At 38.2% G+C, this 22,597-nt stretch overlaps 1 protein-coding gene across 1 annotated transcript; it reads left to right on the plus strand.

Annotated features, from left to right (window-relative positions):
* Positions 1 to 2,180: 2,180 nt before the first annotated feature.
* fstl1a (follistatin-like 1a) lies at positions 2,181 to 21,876 on the plus strand. Its single transcript, XM_067403573.1, has 11 exons — positions 2,181 to 2,301; positions 2,379 to 2,435; positions 13,796 to 13,897; positions 15,014 to 15,143; positions 15,478 to 15,510; positions 15,779 to 15,909; positions 15,998 to 16,119; positions 20,620 to 20,732; positions 20,843 to 20,953; positions 21,090 to 21,190; positions 21,386 to 21,876. The coding sequence occupies exons 1-11, from the start codon at positions 2,224 to 2,226 to the stop codon at positions 21,425 to 21,427; spliced, it is 1,020 nt and encodes a 339-aa protein (XP_067259674.1). The 5' UTR covers positions 2,181 to 2,223; the 3' UTR covers positions 21,428 to 21,876.
* Positions 21,877 to 22,597: the final 721 nt, after the last annotated feature.

The raw sequence follows: 22,597 nt of genomic DNA on the forward strand, positions 1-22,597 counted from the left end.
TGACACCTATTTCCACACAGTTGAACTGATTTATTTGAACTTAAGCTAGGTGAATTGTACTGATGAGTAAAATTAATCCTAATTGAATGAGATCACACCAGTTTCATTTGACGTATTCTGTGAATGTTTCCTGAACATAATTCACTCTAGTTGATCCAACCAGTGCTATTTAGTGATGTGTCGTTCTTGAACGATTCGTTGATTTTGAACGAATCTTTAATGTGACTCGGGAAGAACGAGTCGTCTCGGGGGGTGATTCGCTCAGTCGCGCATGTGCAATATTCTACAGGTTCTGTACTGCTAGTAGTAGTTCACCTGATGATTCAATTGATAAGTTCATTTCATGAGTCTTTCGGGTTTTGAGTCGTTCCTTAATCACGTGACAGGCCCATACGCGACCAATGCATTCTGAGCCGGAAAGAGAATTGATTAGTTCTTTTTATGAGTCTTTCGGGTTTTTGAGTCGTTCCTTAATCACGTGACAGACCCATACGCTATGCTGCAAGCATATTATATTTAGGCCTATTAGTAAATAACGTTAACTCTCCAGTTTTGTTTGTGTTACAACTGTTAAAGCTGAAGTTATCATAACCTTGATGTCTTAAACTAATAATTCAAAATGTTATTTGCTTTTAATTTATGTCATTTATGTCCTTTTTGAGCAATCTTCTTATACATATATTAGACTAATATGTCAAGTCTGACTAGGAAAAGCAATTATTTTAACAGCAAACTCAAAATTGGAGTAAAAATGAACAAACTATAAATACTTTGTATCGTAGGCTTGGATTATTATATTATTAAATAGCCTAGTGTTTATTTACAGATAGACAGACAAAAAGATAAATTAATTAATACTTTATTTTTTTATAATAACACCACAGATCCTCAAGAAACAGTAACAAAAACAGTGACAGAAATATCAGAAATAGCGTGGGTCTGTCACGTGATTAAGGAACGACTCAAAAACCCGAAAGACTCATGAAGAGAACTAATCAATTCTCTTTCCGGCTCAGAATGCATTGGCTTAGTGTATGGGTATGTCACGTGTTTAAGGAACGACTCAAAAACCCGAAAGACTCATGAAGAGAACTAATCAATTCTCTTACCGGCTCAGAATGCATTGGTTTAGCATGGGACTGCCTGTCACGTCATTAAGGAATGACTTAAACCCGAAGACTTGTCAGACAAGAGGTGAGGTGAGCTTAATCAGCTTGTCATAAACTGAAGACCCAGGTAATGAATTAATCATTTCTGAATCTTATAGCATTGTAGTTTTGTATTGTTTGTAGTGGGTTCAACGTTTGCATAAGTAGTAGATGTGTTGGGGAAGTAACACGTAACATTTTAATTACATTTTGCTAAAATGAACGAAATGACTCGAAAAAAGATTCGTTCATTTTGTTGAACGAGACTCAAAAGTCCGAGTTAGTAAAATGATCCGAACTTCCCATCACTAGTGCTATTGCAATTCAGACTGGTGCCCTTGTGTAGAGTTGCATAAGTTTTCTGTAAAACATTTGTAGCATGCATGTAATGATCAGATAAAGAACTTCTTATCACTGGCTTTAGCACAATTAAAGCTTGAGAACAACATAGATTTATTTCATGTAGCCACCCATAGCCTAACCACAATGTCTACACTTCAGCATAATGGTAACCTCATAAAAATCGACATTACATAAACTATTTTAAATGTAAAATATAACTGAACATCAAACTTTAAAAGGTATTTCCCTTTCCTAAAAAACACATTAAAAAGCACTTCATTTCAACATTTACTGTCCCGATCTATCCCTACGCAAAGCATGCTGGGAACTAAAAATCCACTGCCCAGTTTCAATCAATGCAACATAAATGATTTGTGTAGTCCTAACACAAATGGTTTAGGTTAACCTAACATTTTGCAAATTTAATTTAATTTAACATTATACAATTGAGTGCAAATGCCAATTAAGTAAAAAACTAAAGATTTGTCTTGGTTCAGCTTATTTTATTTAAATAAACTGAGCAAGCAGCTAGAATCATTTTTTTGAGAGGGCTATATTTAGGGGTTAGGGATTGGGTTAGTTAGGCCATAGAAAATATCATTAACCTGATATAAAAATCAATAGAAGTCTATGCAACATCCTCACTAATATAGTGAAACGAACACTGTGTGTGTGTGTTTGGGGGTGGGGGTCTGGGGGAGGGTGAATCACTGGATCTCTCCAGAAGTCTGTAATGTTGTCCTTCAGTTCTTACTCTGTCCGTGCAGCAGCTCCTCTCATCTCTACTTTCTCCTCTCATCTCCTGATAATGGTAAGTCATCAAGCTTTATAATTCAGACAATGATACATCTGATATATTTGTTCTTATATTTTTATTACTTTCCACAGATTATTAGGACATTTTCTCCATTCATTGTCCTCTTCGTTGTCTGCTGTTACGCAGAGGTAAGACAGAAAGCTTTCTGAATTCTTTGGACAACATTTGCTAATAGAAGAAAATGTGACTTTAGGAGTTAAACAGAGTACTTTTGTATATTTTCTATCTTTGGATATTGACAATATGAATAACTGCAAATAACTAAAGCCATAAATCCATCAGAGGATATCATTTTTTGGCCTAATCATTTCAGACAGACAGAACCTCATTGTGCTGTGTTTTAGGGGTAATGGAAATGTCTTTTAAAAAAGTACTTTTTATGGTTTTCTATGGATTGTTTTCTCATTGTGATAGTTTGAAGTTACTGTAACTTCAGAAGCCCTAAAGCACCGTTTCTCTGACTTTTAACCCAGCAGTTAGGGCTTCACATGTAAGCTAAAGTTGTCTGGGCATGAACAGCTGCTGTTTGTCTTGGCAGGTAAAAACAAAGTAATTGGTACGTGGAGTAATGGAAAGCAAAACAACAGCAGACGTTACCACCTGGGTGGGATAAGGGCATTTTAACACTATTACTTCACAGACATGCAAAGGCACAGCCATTCTGTCTGTCACAAACACGTGTGTGTGTGTGTGTGTGTAACTATTAGAATTGAAGCTCTGGCATGTGATCAGTCCTCTGGTCTTGTGCAGTGTTGACATAGTTAGACATGGCAGATGTGCTGGTCTTTTCATGTGGGTGCCTGAAGGCCTGTTACATCTGTACATCATCAGGACGAACGACCTCATGCCTTTTCATTAGGAACCAAACAACAGTTATCACACACCGGAGCTCTAGAGTTCAGTAAGCACAGTTGTATGGAGGGTATATTTTTAGAGATGACTTCACAGGTACCATGTGCATAATGATGAGATAGTTGAAGAACAGAATGATCTTTTGGAAAGTTGGGTGCCAGTAAGATTTTTAAAATGTTTTCTTATAAAAACCCCAAGATTTTGAATTTTAGTATGTTTTATACACTTTTCCATCTTTATAGATTTACAATTGGTGCATAAATCTCGATTAGACCTATAGTTTCCACTATGCAGGTTTAACAAAAGTTGGGGAGGAGCTTGTCTGGGTTCCCCAGTTGCTACCAAAACCTGCCCAGTCGCTTGTAAAAGTTGTAAAATCCAAATTTTTGCCAGGGTTCCCCTAGTAAAATTCCTATTTCAGGGGCTAAATATCTTATTATTTGGGATTGCTTCAATCTGCAGACATGAAAAACAACCAGCGGCAACAGTGTTAAAGTAGCCCAATTGCACTGGAGCTATTCGGTTGTTAAGTCTGACGTCACGCAGCAGCGCTTCCGGGTCCTAACGCTCTATCTCATACCACAAGAAAACAACAAATGTTGCTAATATACATACACAATGTGGTGTAATACTACGAAAAATATATAATTATAACCTTTATCTCCATACCAAAATTTCAGATGGCCAGACAATGATTCATCTTTTATAAATCGTCAAAATATAAATATCTGTGACGCTGTGAGCACGGAGACTGTTGTGTAGACTGTAAGTATTTAAAATGTTTAACTTTTTAAAATGATTGATATTTAATATGAATAAATAGCGCTCATAAACGGCTGTCGATGGCATTCTCAAATGAAAGGAGTCAAGGCTTGGACCCGGAAACGGCGTTCCTTACGTCACGACTTAACAAGCGGATAGTCTCATGTAGCCAGGCCTTCAGATTGACGGCAGAATGTCTGGACTCTATCGCAGCTTTCATTGGCCAAGGACCGCCCAAGAGGACGTTTGACATGTCAATAAACACGAAGGCATTCTTTTTCCATGAGGGGGGTTGGCTTCACGGCATTTGTTTCCAGATGGCCCATTACAGAATGTGACGCACACATCTCCCGGACATCCTGTAGAATTCAACCAATCATACCCCTTTTCCACCAAGGCAGTTTGAGTGCTGGTTCGGAGCCAGAGCCTAGTTTCAAATAAGTTCTTTGTCTTTCGACACACAAAGCACCAGCTCCGAACCAGGAAAAGTGGTTCGTAAGTAGCACCAAAACGTTGCTGGGCTAGAACAAGAAACTTGTGACCGCCATTTTTGAAATGGCAGCTAATCAAGCTAATAGCAGTTCGATCGTAATCTCTGTCTATATACAAATTACGGCGAGCGGTGTTTGGATGTCGATGTAGGTTCGCAAAGCCATGAGCATCAACAGTAGTGAAACATCCGCAATTGTTGATAGAAGGCTTGTTTGAGATGCATTGGAGCAGCGCGGACCGATTTGGCGGGTGCCGCGGATCTGCGGGAGCATTTGTAGAGCGTACGACTCCTTGTGCTTTTGGATCATTCTCGCGGAGCTTTGATGTCATGCGATGCATCTCAAATATGCTGTGAAATAAGAGACGTATACAGTGACGTAAGACCTGGCTCTGTTACCCCTTTTCCACCAGCATGAACCAGGTGCTAGTTCAGAGCTAGTGCTAGTGCCATTTCGGAGTTGGTTCAACTGACGAGCCTTCTAAGAACCAGTTTGCCTTTCCACAGGCTAGAGAGCCACCACCGAGCCAGGTCTTGCGTCACTGTATACGTCTCATATTTCACAGCAAAGCTAGCGCCGCAGCGCCAAACACAAATACACCAGGCTTGTTTGAGATGCATCGGCTTCTCGCAAAGTGATCGGCGCATGACATCAAAGCTCCGCGAGAATGATCCAAAAGCACAAGGAGTCGTATGCTCTACAAACGCTCCCGCGGATCCGCGACACCCGCAGAATCGGTCCACGCTGCTCCGATGCATCTCGAACAAGCCTTCTATCAACAATCGCGGATGTTTCACTACTGTTGATGCTCATGGCTTTGCGAACCTACATCAGCATCAACACGGCTCGCCGTAATTTGTAGACGGAGATTACGATCGAGCTGCTATTAGCTCGATTAGCTGCTATTTCAAAAATGGCGGTCAAAAGTTTCTTGTTGGTCATGGTAACCTGCCCCCAGCCCCTGACGCAAATGGTTCTTACTTCTAGCCCAGCAATGTTTTGGTGCTACTTATGAACCACTTTTCCTGGTTCGGAGCTGGTGCTTTTGTGTGTCGAAAGACAAAGAACTGATTTGGAACTAGGCTCTGGCTCCGAACCAGCACTCAAACTGCCTTGGTAGAAAAGGGGTATGTGTGGAAAGGTAAACCGGTTCTTAGAAGGCTCGTCAGTTGAACCAACTCCGAACTGGCACTAGCACTAGCTCTGAACTAGCACCCGGTTTGTGCTGGTGGAAAGGGGGTATCAGATGACGACTTTGAAAATCCTGAAGTGTTTTCAGTTAAGTGTACCAAATACATCAGACGTTTAGCCAGCGGTTCATTGGCGTGCCGTCTGAGGCTGAGACTAGGAAGGAGCATGTTTATATCATCATGCTAAAGGTAGGGTGAATTCACATAAATTGGGACACTTTTGACAGTCATGTCAATGTCAAAAAGTGGCCAAATTGACTTGAACTCACCATGTATGCACAGACGTTTAGTAGCCTATACTTCATTTGCAAGTTCCTCCAACATAATACATTTATGGCATTCTGATCATGTGATCATATGGGCAAACATCCAGGCAGACAAAAGTATGTGATCTAGGCCCCCTGAGGCAGAGGGGGGCTTAAATGCTTTGCTCAGAAATACAGCAACTATAGATAACACAGTATGGTATCAGATTATCTGGATGGTGGCCTGAGAGTATAAAAAGCCACATTTCTTTCAGTAGCAAATTCAAACAGTGGTGCCTGTGCAAAAGGTGGTTGCTATGGGGCTAAGGTCTTTGCAAGTGGGTTTTGCAAGTTATGGTTGTTTGTAAGTCATAAGTCAATCTGGTTCCATCTATGAACCTTTCTTCACTCTCTTTGTTTGACTGGATGACTGTAGATGTATGTTCATCCAAGCAGAACTAGAAAGTAAGACTTCTTTACTAATGTTGCAGTAGTAATGATCAGTATGTATGGAAGTTGGAGAGGATAGAAATATAGATTTATCGACATGAGATTGTGCCCGAATGATTTAGTAGTATAACACTTCAAAAATGTGTTTAGCAATGGGGAATGGACTAAATTACTTTTTTTTTCTTTCTTCTTCTTTTTTTAATGCCATGTTTATTGTTGTCAGTGCTTTGACACAAGTTTTTGACACATTTGGCCATGTTTCTTACAAATGCTGCAGATTCTGCTGCAAACACACAGGATCCAACACTGTTTTAGATTGCGTTTTAGATTGTGTTTTAGCACTTACTGAAGGGTGTTGCAATTAAACATTATTGCAGTGTTGCAAAATGGAGACATAGCACACAATTCAGAATATTTAGCACAAGGCCTAAAAAACTTATACCATTGACGAAGTGACCAAATTTTGTCTAGCATCTCGATTTGATGCATATTTGTGTTGTTTCATGTCTGAGTTATCAAATTGGTTGAAGAGGTTAAAATGTGGATAAGCACATGTTTGTGTTTTTGTAGTAGCAGTTTTTCCTCTGTGGTTGTTAGTGAATGTGAAACGTGTTCACAGTTCATCCACACGAGGGAAGATCATCCACAGGAGGAAAGGTTGGTGTGTCTGACGCCCGTTTCACACATGATCCGTATGAGCTTTTACATTCACAAACAGCTATAATACACACTGCATGAAAAGTTATATCCGAAAAAGCATTATAGGGGCACTTTAAATCTTTATACAAGAAATCCTGTGGGCTATACAAAACTTACTAAACGGTTTTCCCACCTCCATGTTGAAATCAGTGCCATCCATTGCGTTGCCTGTTCAAAATGTGAGTTGAGGTGTAGTTTTCCTGGCTTTGCCCAGGGCAGAAAGTCATATGTTGACTGGGAAATAGTAGACTTTAATTATATGCATTTAAAGGCACAATATGTAACTTTTTGCCACTAGAGGTCGCCTATTCAAAACAAAGGCAAAGTTTGATGATGCCTCGATTAAAGGGATACTCCACCGTTTTTTCATATTAAACTATGTTATTCCCTTAACTAAGACGAGTTGATACATACCTCTCTCGTCTCAGTGTGTGCACTAAATCGCTCTGTCTTGCGGCGAAACTTTGTTAGCACTTAGCTTAGCCCAGTTCATTCAATAGGGGCCAAGCAGAGAAGCTACCAAACACCTCCACGTTTTCCCTGTTTAAATACAGTTACTCGAGTAGTGTAACTCGACCTAGGACGGTGACACGAAACAAAACGTTGCGCTTTTCTAAGCGTGTAAAATGGATAACTATATTGTATGGCGGAATACCATAGCAAGTGCTCTGGAGCATTTTGACTTGGCGCAGTAATATCTTCACTCGTGAAAAGTCCTCTCACCGGCCCCCGCTCCCTCTCCTGTAAAAGTCTCGTTGGTTCTATTGACGGAAATGAGAGGGAGGAGGAGAGGGCCCCTATTGAATGAACTGGGCTAAGCTAAGTGCTAACAAAGTTTCGCCACAAGACAGAGCGATTTAGTGCACGCACTGAGACGAGAGAGGTATGTATCAACTCGTCTTAGTTAAGGGAATAACATAGTTTAATATGAAAAAACGGTGGAGTATCCCTTTAAGTGCAGAATCAGTTAGTCATTAGTTTCTGTCTATAAATGTATCCAAACAGTTGTTCCCTTGTCTAATATAACACATAATATATTAAAGCGTTTTTGGTGTTTCCATGGTTTTTACAAAATAAAACCTGAAATCGAGGGTAACGAAGGTATGACATCACTGATAGGCGACGCACAGACACTATCCGTGTCCTGGTTAAAATTGCTTATTTATGTGGTTCTGTGATAAACATTCTTGGAAACATTTGTGATAACATAAGTACACAAGTCAACAAAATACATAACACTGTTCTAGTGGTTTTTGGATATTTTAATCCAAAAATATTACATATTGTGCCTTTAAGGTGAAATTACAAAAATTTTAATTTTGACCATGAAAAAACAATCACTTTAAAGGTGCTACAGAGGAAGTTTTGTTTTATACATTTTTGCAATATTACTTGAAACTGTCTTTACTAACTGATAAAAGACTATTTATTAGGTGCACTGAAATAGGGATGCTCATTTCGGTTAAATTTCTCGACCGACAACCGACGCTCGTTATCCGATTATTAACCGTTAACTGATAAGATTATAATATTGTATAGCCTATATGATGATAATATGACATATATAGGCTATGACATTAAATAAAAAATACAATTGACGAGTGTCTGTGTGTTCCACGGGTTTATTTTAACATGCAAACAGCAGCATAGAACAGATAAACAACAGAACCTGGATTCACATTATCAAATTGTCACGCACCTGCAGTGTTTCTGACAACAGAAAAAAATAATTTAAATAAAAGGCATAAAATAAATAGGCCTACACTAAAATTATTTTTCACTTAAATGTTTAACAAATTAAGATGACAAACAACCGGTATTTTAGACATTTTTTCCATCAAATATAAATAGCAGGCCTACTGTACCTCAAGCATTGTTATTGTTATGACCACGGACGGTGCACGTGTGCACACCGAACGCGTCTTTCCGCGCTCATGGGCAAAGGAGTTTCTTTGAAAGGCTCGCGCACGAGACTAAGCGGAATGCGGGAAATGAAGTATACCATGGCCCTAAATTGTAATGGACTGGAGCTCACGGTTCACATCGAGAGAAATGGGAACGCGGGGGCACCGCGATGCGACCGCAAAAGGCACTTTCACTTTCGTGATCAAAGTGCATGCCGCTGATAAGCTTTGTATTATGCAGTATTACAGTAGCTATACACATACCAATTAAACGCGCAGGTCTCCTCTCGTGCGTCCTCCCCACTGTGTCGCCGGTCGAAGCAATAATTTTCATTTCGCTTTTAGATATCTCTTTTATACATGCCATCAATGCTTTTAACTCAAAACAGTCCATAAACTACAAATCCTCACGAAAACTTCAGTCAAGCCAGCTCGCGCGTCAATCTGAGAGATCAGCCTCTTACCTTAAAGTGTCAAATTTCTCGGTTTCTGAATGGACGGTTTTGCTTGATTGACAAAAGCTAACGTTCGGGCACGATTTATATACCATCGACCTGTCCTAAAACATTAGCACGCTGTGATCGATTGCTTGGAGATCGCGTGTTTCTCTGTTCGAGAGCGCATTTCCTCTTCTTCACATCTGCAACAAAACAGTTGATTATTTAAGAACGAAAGCTCACAGAAACGTGAAAATGGTCTCATTTGAAAGAAAATATCCTAAGCTAAAAGATGATATATTGTGACTGATTGAAGCAGCCCTTATCAAAAGTGCGGGGGTCGATTTCTGTCTTTTCAAAACTGTCCCCCGTGCCAACGGCGCGACCCTTTCTATCGAAATGGTCAGTACTTATTTTCGCTCGCTTCATTTTGCTTGTTGCTTAGCGAAATATGTCTGGCACGTGTGAAACGCCCTGCGAGTTAACAAATAAGCATATATGTATATATAGCATATTTTTCTTTAACCATGCATCAAAAAAAAATAAAAAAAAATTTAACTGATTGTATTAATCGGTTAAAATTCTTACTTTCGGTTAACGGTTAAACGGTCAATGTGAGCATCCCTACACTGAAAGGAATAATATTAATATACATCATCTGTGCACGAGGTAGGGCCTTAAAAACATCAGCCAATCGTTTTCGTAAACATTTGACCCTCTGGCTTGTCAATCACTGCCATGACGTTCCTTGTGAGAGACGAGCGCGGCTGCGCGCTCCAGTAACTTTCCACACTCCACAGGCGCTGCATGCAATGTTTTTGTCAGGAGACAGGAGTAACAACTGCAGATTATGAGTTACCTGCGGTGAGTCCGACATAATGAATCCACTAACACGACACAGCGAATGCCGGTGGTAAACACTCGTGTTCCAATACTCGTGCACGAGTTTTGGGAGGCGTTCCCGCAAAATGAGCTGTGAAGGAGGGGGGTTGTTCTTATGCATGCACTCATTTCAAAAACTCACTAACAGTTTTTGGTTTCTCACTCGACGAAGAGATCCTCTTTAGCACCTTTAATTCTGTCAGCACAGCAAAAATAGATGATGGCTGCACTGTTGAATCTGCACTGCTTCTGCAACGCATTGTCAGATCGCATGTGTGTCCAGTGTGAATTCTCTGACCAGAATGAGAACGGGCAATGAACCGTGAGTTTACAGTGACTTCTGTTCACTAATGCTGTGGTGTCATCTTACAGAGTCTGTCTGCTCTGATCTCATCAGACGATCTCAGCTGACACACTCTGGAATGTGAGGAATGTGCTGTCTGCCCTCTAGTTTTAGGTCAAAGCCTGGTGTTTGTGTGTCTTCTATACAGCCTGTTAGTGGTTGTATGTGTGTGTGAAAGGAGTTTCCGTTCAGCTCAATTTATTGGTGTTATGTTCTGTTTAATCTGTGGTGGAGTCTGCAACTCTTCTGGTGTCTGCATTCAAGGCACCATCTGTTAGGGTGTGAATTCCTCAGTCTCCCGGCTCTCTCGCTTTAAATTCTTGCTAATATTAATATGTTTAACTTTCATTTCCTCATTCATGGGTGTGGGGGAAAGGAAACATTGACTGTACTGACATACTAAATCAGTTTGATTGTACCTTAAACAAATGTAACACGGTACAGTTTAAAAGTTTGGGGTCAGTTTGAAAGTTTGAAAGAAGTATTGCCAAGGCTGCATTTATTTGATTATAAATACAGTAAAAACTATTATTACTTTTAAATAACTGTTTACTGTTTTAAAGGTACACTGTAACTTTTGGTGCTCTAGCGGTTTATAAACAAAACTGAATGCGTCTTGAGGAACAACATACTTCTCTCTCTTTTTGTACACGACGCAGGGGTGCAAACTTGTCACCTTTTAGCTAAATTCGCTGTTTTCAATCCAAAATTGGTCATTATTGTGATTCATCTAGATCCGATGAGGTTTTTGTTGGGGGGTGGGGGGACTTATCATTTGCTTGCGTTTTTAAGCATTGCGGTTTAAAACACGTGATTTTAAGCCTTTGAATCGCAGTCAGCAGCAAAAGACAACTCATTTCTCTATATGCAGATGCAGACATATCCGCTGCTCACAGAGCACATGAATTTTGAACGGAGTTATATTTGGTGCTTTCTTGAAAGGTTAAATTAGAAATATGCATATGTGTCAAAATGCCCATCTTTGCAAGTATTTTCATAAACAGTCATTTAAATGCATGTGTTACAGTATAATGGACCTGGGCAAGTGACTGTCTAATTTTCCTGCTGTCTGTTATTCATATTAATCAAACAACAAAGGAGAAAAAAAGTCTCTCTTGACAATTCAAGCATGGAGCTGTTAATTAGCCTGATGTGGCCAACTTTTTTTATTTAAAGTTGTTGGTGTTATTTTCACCAAATCTAACACTTGCTAGCATAATTATTCCAAACACAACTTCTATAACATTCTATCGAATGCAGCTTTACTATCATAACCACAACATAAATAAAACATTTTTCGCACACACACTAACCACTGGAAAACTGACGCATTCTCCAAATGAAATCTTATTATTGGCACTCAATGCACATTTTATATGAAATATTTATTGCACGTGTACACATTCCCACTTGTGAGATAAAAAGCAAGAGAAGCATCTGTCAGCTCACATTAGGCTGCTCCACCCTACATAAGCCTCACTTCCAAATTCCAGCACCATTCTATTGTCTTCCACAATCTTCCCAGTGAGATGTTAAAGGTCAGAGTTAAAGGTCACAGGGCATAAAGAAATGGGCAGATGTCCTAACATGTATCCAACTATTATGGCAACTTCCTGTACACTTCCTTATGCAGTCTGCACTGAGCCAGCAAGTTGCACTTGCATACTTCTGCTATATGAAGACTTCAGATGCAAAAGCCTCTAAGGGCCGTATTAAATTTTCTTCTAAAATGAGCATTTTTATCAAGCTTGTATGTTTAGGTTCAGTAATTTCACTTTAATACCCACTCTCCTCCTCACCGAACATTAGGACGATTTAGACACACGTCCTCTTCCAGGCAGATTTGTAACATCTTTAGTTTATAGAAACATCTTAATTATTGCCCTGATATTGGAAATGGGCTATTTAGCTATATTCTTAAAGCTACTTTCTATTTTGTGAAGCTCAACAATCTTTTGCTGCACATCAGAACTATATTCTTTGGTTTTACTCCTTGTGATGAATGATTATGGGAATTTGGCCTTTGTGTTTCCTCATGTTTATACTCCTGTGGAACAGGGAGTCATGGCTGGAGTCATGTTCTCACCCTGGTGTGCTAAATAAATGTAAATATGAATGGGAATATACTTCAGAGATATTCTACTCATAAAAAATTCTTGGGGTGCCAATAATTGGAGAAAAACATTTCATAATGTGAGTTTCCCCCCACTTCCAATTCTTTTCCTTCAATGAAGGGTTAGATTTTTGCTAATTTTATGAATTAGAGAACAAAAGGATAAATCTTTGATCATATTTACCAAGGGTGCCAATAATTCTGACCACCACTGTATATATATGTATTATAATATAATATAATATAATATAATATAATATAATATAATATAATATAATATAGCCTATTATATTATCAAGGATATTACCAGTGTTCAATTTTTGGTATTTTTTGGTTGCACTAACTAGCCAAATTGACAGAGGTGAAAGACTGCGAATTGGTATAGGTTAAAAAGGTCTGATGCTTAAAAATGAAACACACATTTTTTGGAAATACTTTTTATCTCACCATTCTGACTTTATTTTATCGCAATTCCTAATTGTGAGATATAAACTCGCAATTGCAAGTTATAAAGACAGAATTACGAGAGAGAAACTCAAATATATAACATTCACAGATGTTGCAGAGATGGTTTATTAGTGTGTTTGGGTGTGTGTGCCATCTGTCTTGCAGACATGAGGTGCTTCTTTTATATGCGTGTGTTTCAGTGAGTGACAGCATGCGCTGGTGTATTGTCATGGTCAGACTCTTTGTTACTCACTCTCTTTATTAGATGGCAAAGGTCAACAGGTCTGGCTCCCATCTGGAGCTGTGTCAGAGGGGCTTTCTCTTTAGGTCTGCACCAATCAGACCGCACAATAAAAGGGCAGCAATGTCTGTGGGGAGAGAGTGAGCGAGTTCTGTTTATTTAGGTGAAAACAGAGTACAAGATATGAAGTATACGCTGCCATCTTGTGGTTAAGTCTAAAATCTGTATGTGAGATAAAAAAGGGGATTAGTATTTAGGGTTTGGTGTTTAGTATTAGGACTTAAGTGTAGGCTACTAAAACTATATGTCCTTCAGCATTAATGTTTATTAATAAAACTATTTTTGAAGAATTTCCCTCGTTCACCACTAGTTGGAGCCAAACTCCTGTTTGGTGTAAACACATTTCTTTTGATTCTTGTGTGTTGTGTGCAGGAGGTGAGGAGTAAAAGTAAAGTTTGTGCGAATGTGTTCTGTGGAGCTGGAAGAGAATGTGCTGTAACAGAGAAAGGAGAACCGACCTGTCTGTGTGTCGAGGTGAGTCAGAGATGTATATTCAGCTACTCATTCACCGCGACCCTGAAAATACTCACTCAAACACATGCTCCCTTTCTCACCAGGGTTGCCAGATATTCCCTAAACGGGATTTCACTACATGTTCCTGGATCAACATCTTTGTTGATCCTGGAAAAACGCTCCAACCAACCAAACAGATTTCAGGGACAAATTTAGAGCTAATGTCAAGTTTAGGTTTACAAATGGGTTTAGGTGCTTCTACAGCAGTGTTATTCACCTATCATTCCCTCAGATTTTAGGGATAAGTAATGGTTAGGTTACTATGTTTTCAGACAGAAACATTTATTACTTGCCAAAATCATGTTGACTGCTTAAAACAGTCCATTGCTTAATTAAAACTAGTCAAAAAAACTAGCCTAAAAAACATAACTCAAGCCCATTGGAGTTCAAAGGCTCCTTACCACTGCCCTTCCCTCAATAAAAAATCTCCTTTCTCTCCCTCTTTCTTTCTTTCTTCTATATAATGTAATTTATGAAATTATGTTAACTTGCAGGGAAAAATCAATTAAAAGTAGCCACTCTTTGTGGTTCTCAAAACAGATTAGGGCTGGGTTTCACAGACAGGGCTTAGACTAAACCAGGATTAGGCCTTATAGTTCAATTAGGACATTTAAGTAGCTTTTATAAACATACCCTTGAGAAAAACATTACTTGTGTGTATCTGGCACTGACATATTTTAAGATACTGTATGTCAGTACAAGTTGCAAACATGCATTTAATCTGAGACTTGCTTAATCCTTGTCTGTGAAACCAGGGTAGATGTTTAAACTAGGCTTTAAATTGGTAATGAAATGAAGAGCACTTTGATTGGTCACAGCCTTTTTACATAAACTACAAAACACTGAAATGGTTTCACCTCAATTTCAAAAGTTGATAAGCCTATTTGCTATCCAAATATGCACAAGTAAATGGTTGTTTGGCATATTATTATTTGCCTTTAGCACTGTTTTTTACCTGCTGTCCTATCATAACAGACACGGGATGTGACCGATTTTTTTTTGAGTCGAGAACCACTGATATAACTACATAGATATCATGAATGTACACTTATTTTAATGTGTGTGTGCTTTGATCAGCAATGTAAACCCCATAAGCGTCCAGTCTGCGGCAGTAATGGGAAGACGTACCGTAATCACTGTGAGCTGCATCGGGATGCCTGTCTCACTGGACTTAAAGTGCAGATGGCCCATCATGGACATTGTGAAGGTAAGTGTGTATGTGGATGTGTGTTCCATTCAACATTTATATTTATAGTGTCTAAATAGCATGATGCATTAATGGAATGTTACCATAAATATTACTGACCTTTCCATTTCAATGACTAGTGTGTGTAGATACTTCACCACAAAACCACAGAAAATCTCATTGTAACCTAGTTTTGGGTGCTATTTAAATAATAGCAGCCATTTCCTGTCACCACAATTTGCCACATTTGAATACATAAATATGCAAAAGATTTTAAGAACTTTGCATAAAGAGCAGCTCCTGTTTTCAGAAGTTGATGAACATCACTGACCTATTTCTTTGTCTTGTTATTTAGAGAAAAAAATGGAAAAGATCACCAACAGCCCAAGTGAGTAAACACACGTCTGTTTGAGAATTGATTATCATTAAACACTGACCACCATCCAATGTCCAATACTCAGGCTTAAATCATTAGCATCAGTATGAGAAATAGGACTTAAAATTATTAAAAGTAGATGGTGATTAAAATCACATGACCATATTTTCATTTTAATCATTCACTATTCAAGGGTCTAAGATGCTGCTAAATATGTTCAGAAAGGGCATGAAGTATTTTAGTTTTCAGATGTATAATTGTAATGTGTTTTATTATTTAGTTGTTTGTTACCTTACGGACCGCAATGAGTTGAGGAGTCATGTGATTGAATGGTTGCAGTCTGAGGTGGAGCCTGACGGCTGGTTTTCTAAAGGATCCAACTTCTCAGATGTCCTGCTCAAATATTTCCAGGTCTGCGTGTTTAAACATATTGATTAATTGAACGCAAATCAGATGCCTTCATATTTGCATGTCTGTCTCATACTTTTTTGGTTCTCAGAACTATGATAATGGAGACGCTCAGCTGGATTCAACAGAATTCCTGAAGTTCATTCAGCATAATGAGACTGCAATTAATATCACCTCTCCTTACGCTGAGGAGGAAAACAACCGCCTGCTCAGGTCACACACACACGCACACCCATATTCATAACAACGTCTCTTTTTTTATAAAGTGCAATATTGCACACTGCTGTTCAGAAGTTGGGGTCGATAAGATGTTTTTCAAAGTCTCTTGTGTTCAAAAAGGCAATAGTAAAACAACAGTAAAAACAGCAATATTGTTCAATATTATTCCAATTTAAAATAACTGTTTTCTACTTTAATATATTTTCAAATGTAATTTCTTCCAGTGAGGCTAAGCTAAATTTTCAGCATCATTACTCCAGTCTTTAGTGTTCAGAAATCATTCTTAATATTTTATAGTTAAAAAGAACAGTATTTATGTGAAATAGAAATCTTTTGTAACATTACAAATGTCTTTACTGTCACTTCAGATCAGTTTAACATGTCATTGCTGAATAAAAGTATTAATTTCTTAAAAACATACTAAACCCAAAGTGGCATATACTGAATGCAACAACCCCCATTAATTCACTTCATTACATTCCTTATATGAGAAAACACAAATATAAAGTTTTATGTGTAGCCTATATCTTTACTAAATTAGTAACCAAAATGAAGTGACTTGTATTTGGCTTGTCATTAAGTTTCATGTGCATGTAAATAATTTGAAGCATATTTCTTTTGAGGTAAATGACTTTTACAGTGGATAAAGTGCACCTTCATTTTAGTTTAACATTACATCTTTAAAAATTCTCACATGCATTCAGGCATAATGTTCATAATAGATGTCATACTGACATGTTTACAATGTCCTGTTGTCCTTGTTAGTTTATCTCCATGTCAGTATGACACACAATCATGATTTTTATCATTTGACCTGCACAAATCAGATAGAGACAGTTTGGGAGTTTTATTAACATGAATACTGTCTTTATCCATCTTTATTACGTTCTGTGTCAATACTCTTTACAGCCACTTCTGATAATGTCTTTCTGAAGATTCTGCAAATGTCTCTGATAACTGATATATCTCTGGGCTAGTCTATAAAACGTAACGATTATGACCCCACTGTCCTTTGACAACAGTCTTTCAGTATGCTTACAATTTACTCACTCAGACAAGACAAAACAAGATTTTGGCGTTATATACAGTACAGCTGTATTTATTTTGTTCATTTAGTATTTAAATTGTATTACATTTTTAACATTTTGGTCAATAGGAAAATCTATTAGCAAAATCTATCATCACGTATACAAAACAAGTTCTTCGGAAGGTCAATGCCGATACTGATATCTAGAGATGAGGTTGGCCAATGGCCAGTGTATGCACGTATGCAGATTGTATTACAAATGCAGAATTGCTTAAAATATATGTTTGGCTATTTTACACATTAAAGGTGCTAAAGAGGATGTTTTGTTTTATACATTATTGCAATATTACTTGAAACTGTCTTTACTAACTGATAAAAGACTATTTATTAGGTGCACTGAAAGGAATAATATTAATATACATCATCTGTGCACGAGGTAGGGCCTTAAAAATATCAGCCAATCATTTACGCGATCATCGCATAAACAATTGGCCCTCTGGCTTGTCAATCACTGCCATGACGTTCCTTGTGAGAGACTAGCCCGGCTGCGCGCTCCAGTAACTTTCCACACTCCACAGGCGCCGCATGCGATGTTTTTGTCAGGAGACAGGAGTAACTACTGCAGATTATGGGTTACCTGCGGTGAGTCCGACATAATGAATCCCAAAAACAGTCTTTGGTTTCTCAGTCGACGAAAAGATCCTCTTTAGCACCTTTAAAGGGTTAGTTCACCCAAAAATTCTGTCATTAATTACTAATGTCGTTCCACACCTGTAAGACCTTCATTCATCTTCAGAACACAAATGTATTATTTTTAACACAAATTTATTTATTTATTATTTTTTAATTTATAGTTATTTTTGACAGTTCATATTACTACAGTGGTTCAACCATAATGTATGAAGCAACAAGAATACTTTTTGTGTGCCAAAAAAACAAAATAACGATTTAACAATATCTAGTGATGGGTGATTTCAAAACACTGCTTCATGAAACTTTACGAATCTTTTGTTTCGAATCAGTGGTTCGGAGAATGTATCAAACTGCCAAAATCATGTGATTTCAGTGAACGAGGCCTCATTATGTGATAAGTGTTTTGAAATTTCAATGGTTTTCTACTGGGGGCCATGACTTTAGCAGTTTGATACACGCTCCGAATCACTGATTCGAAACAAAAGATTCATAAAGCTTCATGAAGCAGTGTTTTGAAATCACCCATCACTAGATATTGTTGAATAAAGTCGTTATTTGTTTTTTTGGCACACAAAAAGTATTCTCGTCTCTTCATAACATTAAGGTTGAACCACTAGTCATTAGTAGCTTTCTGGGCATTGAAAGTGTTAATTGTCTTGCTGGCAATGCAGGCCTCACTGAGCCATTGGATTTCATCAAAAATATCTTAATTTGTGTTCCGAAGATGAAGGTCTTAAGGGATTGGAACGACATGATGGTGAGTAATTATGACAGAATTTTCATTTTTGGGTGAACTAACCCTTTAATTACACAGTCAAAACTGTAACACATTTTAACATGGAAGATCACTATGAAAAATATGAACAATCCAACCCTCTCCATTGACTTTGTATTGCGTGAAGCTGCCTCCTTGTCATTTCTTGCTTCTAACAAAAGACAGATCAATGCCTAATAGCTGCTGTCTGACAGGATGTATAGCAAACAAGCTAAAAAAACTCAGAACTAGGTTTTTATAAGCTACCGAACCGTAAAAGCCAGCCTTTAAGGAGAGAAATGTGGATACAGGCAATAAGACGTGAAGCATCAGCAGGAAGAAATGGTAAATTGTGGCATCCTGACACTCAGTATGCCTACATGTGCAGGTTCACATAGGGTGGTGAAATAATCCTTCGAAATGGTTAAAAATAATGAATATCTTGTCGCCGATTATGTTAGTACCTCTAGTGGGTGTAGTTCTCAGAGTAAAATGACACGTTGCGCTGTCTCAATTGCTTGTATCCACTTTTGTGTCCTTAAATGGTTGTTTTTTTTGGGTCGACACTAGCTTATAAAAACTTAGTTCTGGCTTTTTTTAGCTTGTTTGCTGTATATCCTGTCACATAGCAGCTTTTAGACATTGTTTCTGGTTTTTGGGTAAATGTATTGGCTTTTTTCAGATTTTCCATCTAATGGACAAAATAAGTTAGTGCAATTCACATATTTACACATACGGGGAGCAGCAGCTTTCGTTTCTGCTCTGAAAGTCGCAAGACCAACCCGAACGCTGTGAGTGCTTGTTGGAAATCAGGAATGATGAGAGAACATTGTGCTTGGTATGTTTCTTGTCTTCAAACCCTACTTGGGTCTTCATTCGTCAAAGTTTAAATCTCATCTAGCTAGCGCACTTCCCATAATGTTTACGCATTAGGTCAGTAGGCGGAAATTAGGCGGACTTTAGTGTCTGTTCGAACACATTCAACCACATAAGCGTTTACACTACGAAAGCAATCCGGTTCGAAAGCGTTTTCGACTACCTCTGGAAGTGGTCGAAAGCTCAAAATGTTTTACACCCCATTTACACCTACTTGTGATCAGAACAGAACGCATCTTAATACCAGGTGTAAGCAGGGCCAATGAGAAACTGAAAGGGATAGTTCACCCAAAAATGAAAATTTGATGTTTATCTGCTTACCCCCAGTGCATCCAAGATGTAGATGACTTTTTTTCTTCAGTCGAACGCAAATTATTATTTTTAACTGCAACCGCTGCCGTCTGTCAGTCGAATAATAGCAGTGATTGGGAACTTGAACAATAAGAGTCGAAAAAAACTTCCATAGACAAATCCAAATTAAACCCTGCGGCTCGTGACGACACATTGATGTCCTAAGACACGAAACGATCGGTTTGTGCGAGAAACCGAACAGTATTTATATCATTTTTTACCTCTAATACACCACTATGTCCAACTTCGTTCAGCTTCCGGCTAGTGAGGTCTGATCGCGCTCTGACAACGGCAGTGATGTCTCGCGCTCATTGAAGTATATGGGCGAGACATCACTTCCGTCTTCAGAACGTGTTTTTTGACCTCACTAACAGGAAGCTGAACGAAGTTGGACATAGTGGTGTATTAGAGGTAAAAATTATATAAATAATGTTCGGTTTCTCGCACAAACCGATCGTTTTGTGTCTTAGGACATTAATGTGTCGTCACGAGCCGCAGGTTTTAATTTTGATTTGTCTAAGCAAGTTTTATTTACTGTTATAGTTGAAGTTCCCATCTACTGCTATTATTTGACTGACAGACGGCAGCGGTTGCAGTTAAAAATCATAATTTGCGTTCGACTGAAGAAAAAAAGTCACCTACATCTTGGATGCACTGGGGGTAAGCAGATAAACATCAAATTTTCATTTTTGGGTGAACTATCCCTTGAAGTAGTGCTGAGACGTTTCTCTTAATAGGTAACTGCAATAAAATGGATGCAACAAAATATTAAAAACAGTGGTGTGTTCTCCAGGAGTCTGTGTGTGGATGCCCTCATCGAGCTGTCTGATGAGAATGCTGACTGGAAACTGAGCTTTGATGAGTTCCTCAACTGCCTCAGGCCTGGATTCAACCCTCCAGAGAGGAGTAAGACCACTCAGCCCACTTTCCCTGGCATATAACGCACAGTATACTATATAAACAGACCTATGTATGAACATATAGTATGTGTGTTGAGTGCTGTTGCATGTTTTCAGAGTGCGCCTTAGAGGATGAGACGTACGAAGATGGTGCTGAGACTCAGGTGGAATGTAACCGCTGTGTTTGTGCCTGCGGGAACTGGGTTTGCACCGCTGTTATTTGTGACGGTGAGCCAAAACTCTGATCTGAGATATTGCTGTTGTTTTTTCTGCAAAGGCTGGGATTTGGACAGCAAAGCTGGATGAAATTAAATTTTTTCTGTGGAATGTGGTCTGACTTTCTGTCTTCTCTCTCTCTCTACAGGTACAAATAAGTTACCTGCTCTTGAGGAAATGGAGGGAAATGATCAGGAGATGACGGAAGAGGAGTGGACTCTGCGAGTGGCTGAACTCAATAAACATCAGGTTGGTACAGAATGTAATGCTGTAAACTTGAGCTTTCAAGTGTGGACAATGTTCTTCTAAGAAGGCAATATTGATTAAGTGTGATGGCATGTGCATTTTTCTGTTCTGTTTTTACCTGTCTGTTGTATTTGACTGGGCCATTATGGACCTAAAGCAAAAAAAATATGTGACTTTGGAACTGTTTTGCCCCCATAGGAAACTGTGGAGAAGATGAAATTGGCAACTAAAGAGGTTTGAGGAGCAGTTCAAGAGGAATAATAAACATTTGACCAGATTTCAACTTCAATCAACCTGTGTTTGAATGGAAAGAGAAAGTTTCATTATTTAGTTTATTATATTAATTATTGAAGTCAAAGGTGTGTTCTATTTTATTATTTGTTATAGTCTTTTTTATTTGTTTGGGGATAAAATAAGATAGTATGTATGATTTGTACTTGTAGTGTAAAATACTGCAAACCTTTTGTAATGTATACATTCAGTGTACTTTTGATGTTTCTAGGCAGGAGGTTCATAGTTCATCTTAAAGTTAACAGGAAATATGAGATTATATTTTGTATCACAATTAAGCCCCCCCACACACACACCTTCCAATTTTGATTATTGCAATATGACAAATATCTCACGTACAGTGTAGAATTTACATTGCCAAGGTTTTTGGAAAATGTCAGCATAAATGCCTATTATTTTGTGATGATTTTGCATTAAAAAAGTGCTGACAAACTATGTAACATCTGGTCTGTTTGCTTGTTGTTTTGGCCATTTTTCATCTGGATAGGCTGGGAGACCATTTTAAAATGGCTGAGACCAGCTTAGGCTGGTTTAACCTCTTGAGCACTGGCCACACCCTAGGACCCACCGGGATTAAAAATCTATAAACTGTGAAGCACAAAACTAGTCATACATGGCATTTTTTGAAAGCGTAGAACCTCTGCTTTCTTGCAAATCCCATGATATTTGCATTGATTTTACATAAAAGAAAATAATAAGGTCTAAATTCGTTCTTCCGCAACCACGCCCCCTTGAGAAAATCAGATGAATAATGTTCATATTTCATATTTATAGCACACAAACTCACCAAACATAGACAAGTCACACATCAAATGAAAGCTCTCACTCTCAGGAATGTTACTGTGTACTTTATTTCACAGACTATTTTTATCTATTTATTCCAAAGTATGCGATTAGGGCTCTCTTTTAAATTCTGGTATGCCTAATTCTGTAAAAAATTCAAAATATGCTGCAGAGCTTTAAGATAATTTTTTTTAGCATGTTTATAAATCATCTCAAACAAATCATATTGTTTTCTAATTGATCTGTTATTTATTAACCTTAATGGGCAATCAATCAATAAAACTATAAAGCAATAGTGTTTTTTAAAAAAAGGGCCAAGTTTAATCTAGTAATCAG

Source organism: Chanodichthys erythropterus, chromosome 12 (genome assembly GCF_024489055.1).
Source record: "Chanodichthys erythropterus isolate Z2021 chromosome 12, ASM2448905v1, whole genome shotgun sequence".
NCBI classification, from domain to species: Eukaryota; Metazoa; Chordata; class Actinopteri; order Cypriniformes; family Xenocyprididae; genus Chanodichthys; species Chanodichthys erythropterus.

Coding starts and splice junctions, on each gene's coding strand:
- fstl1a (XM_067403573.1), top strand. CDS start 2,224: ATGTTGTCCTTCAGTTCTTACTCTGTCCGTGCAGCAGCTCCTCTCATC. Junction 2,302..2,378: donor CCTCTCATCTCCTGATAATG/GTAAGTCATCAA, acceptor TACTTTCCACAG/ATTATTAGGACATTTTCTCC. Junction 13,898..15,013: donor CGACCTGTCTGTGTGTCGAG/GTGAGTCAGAGA, acceptor TGCTTTGATCAG/CAATGTAAACCCCATAAGCG.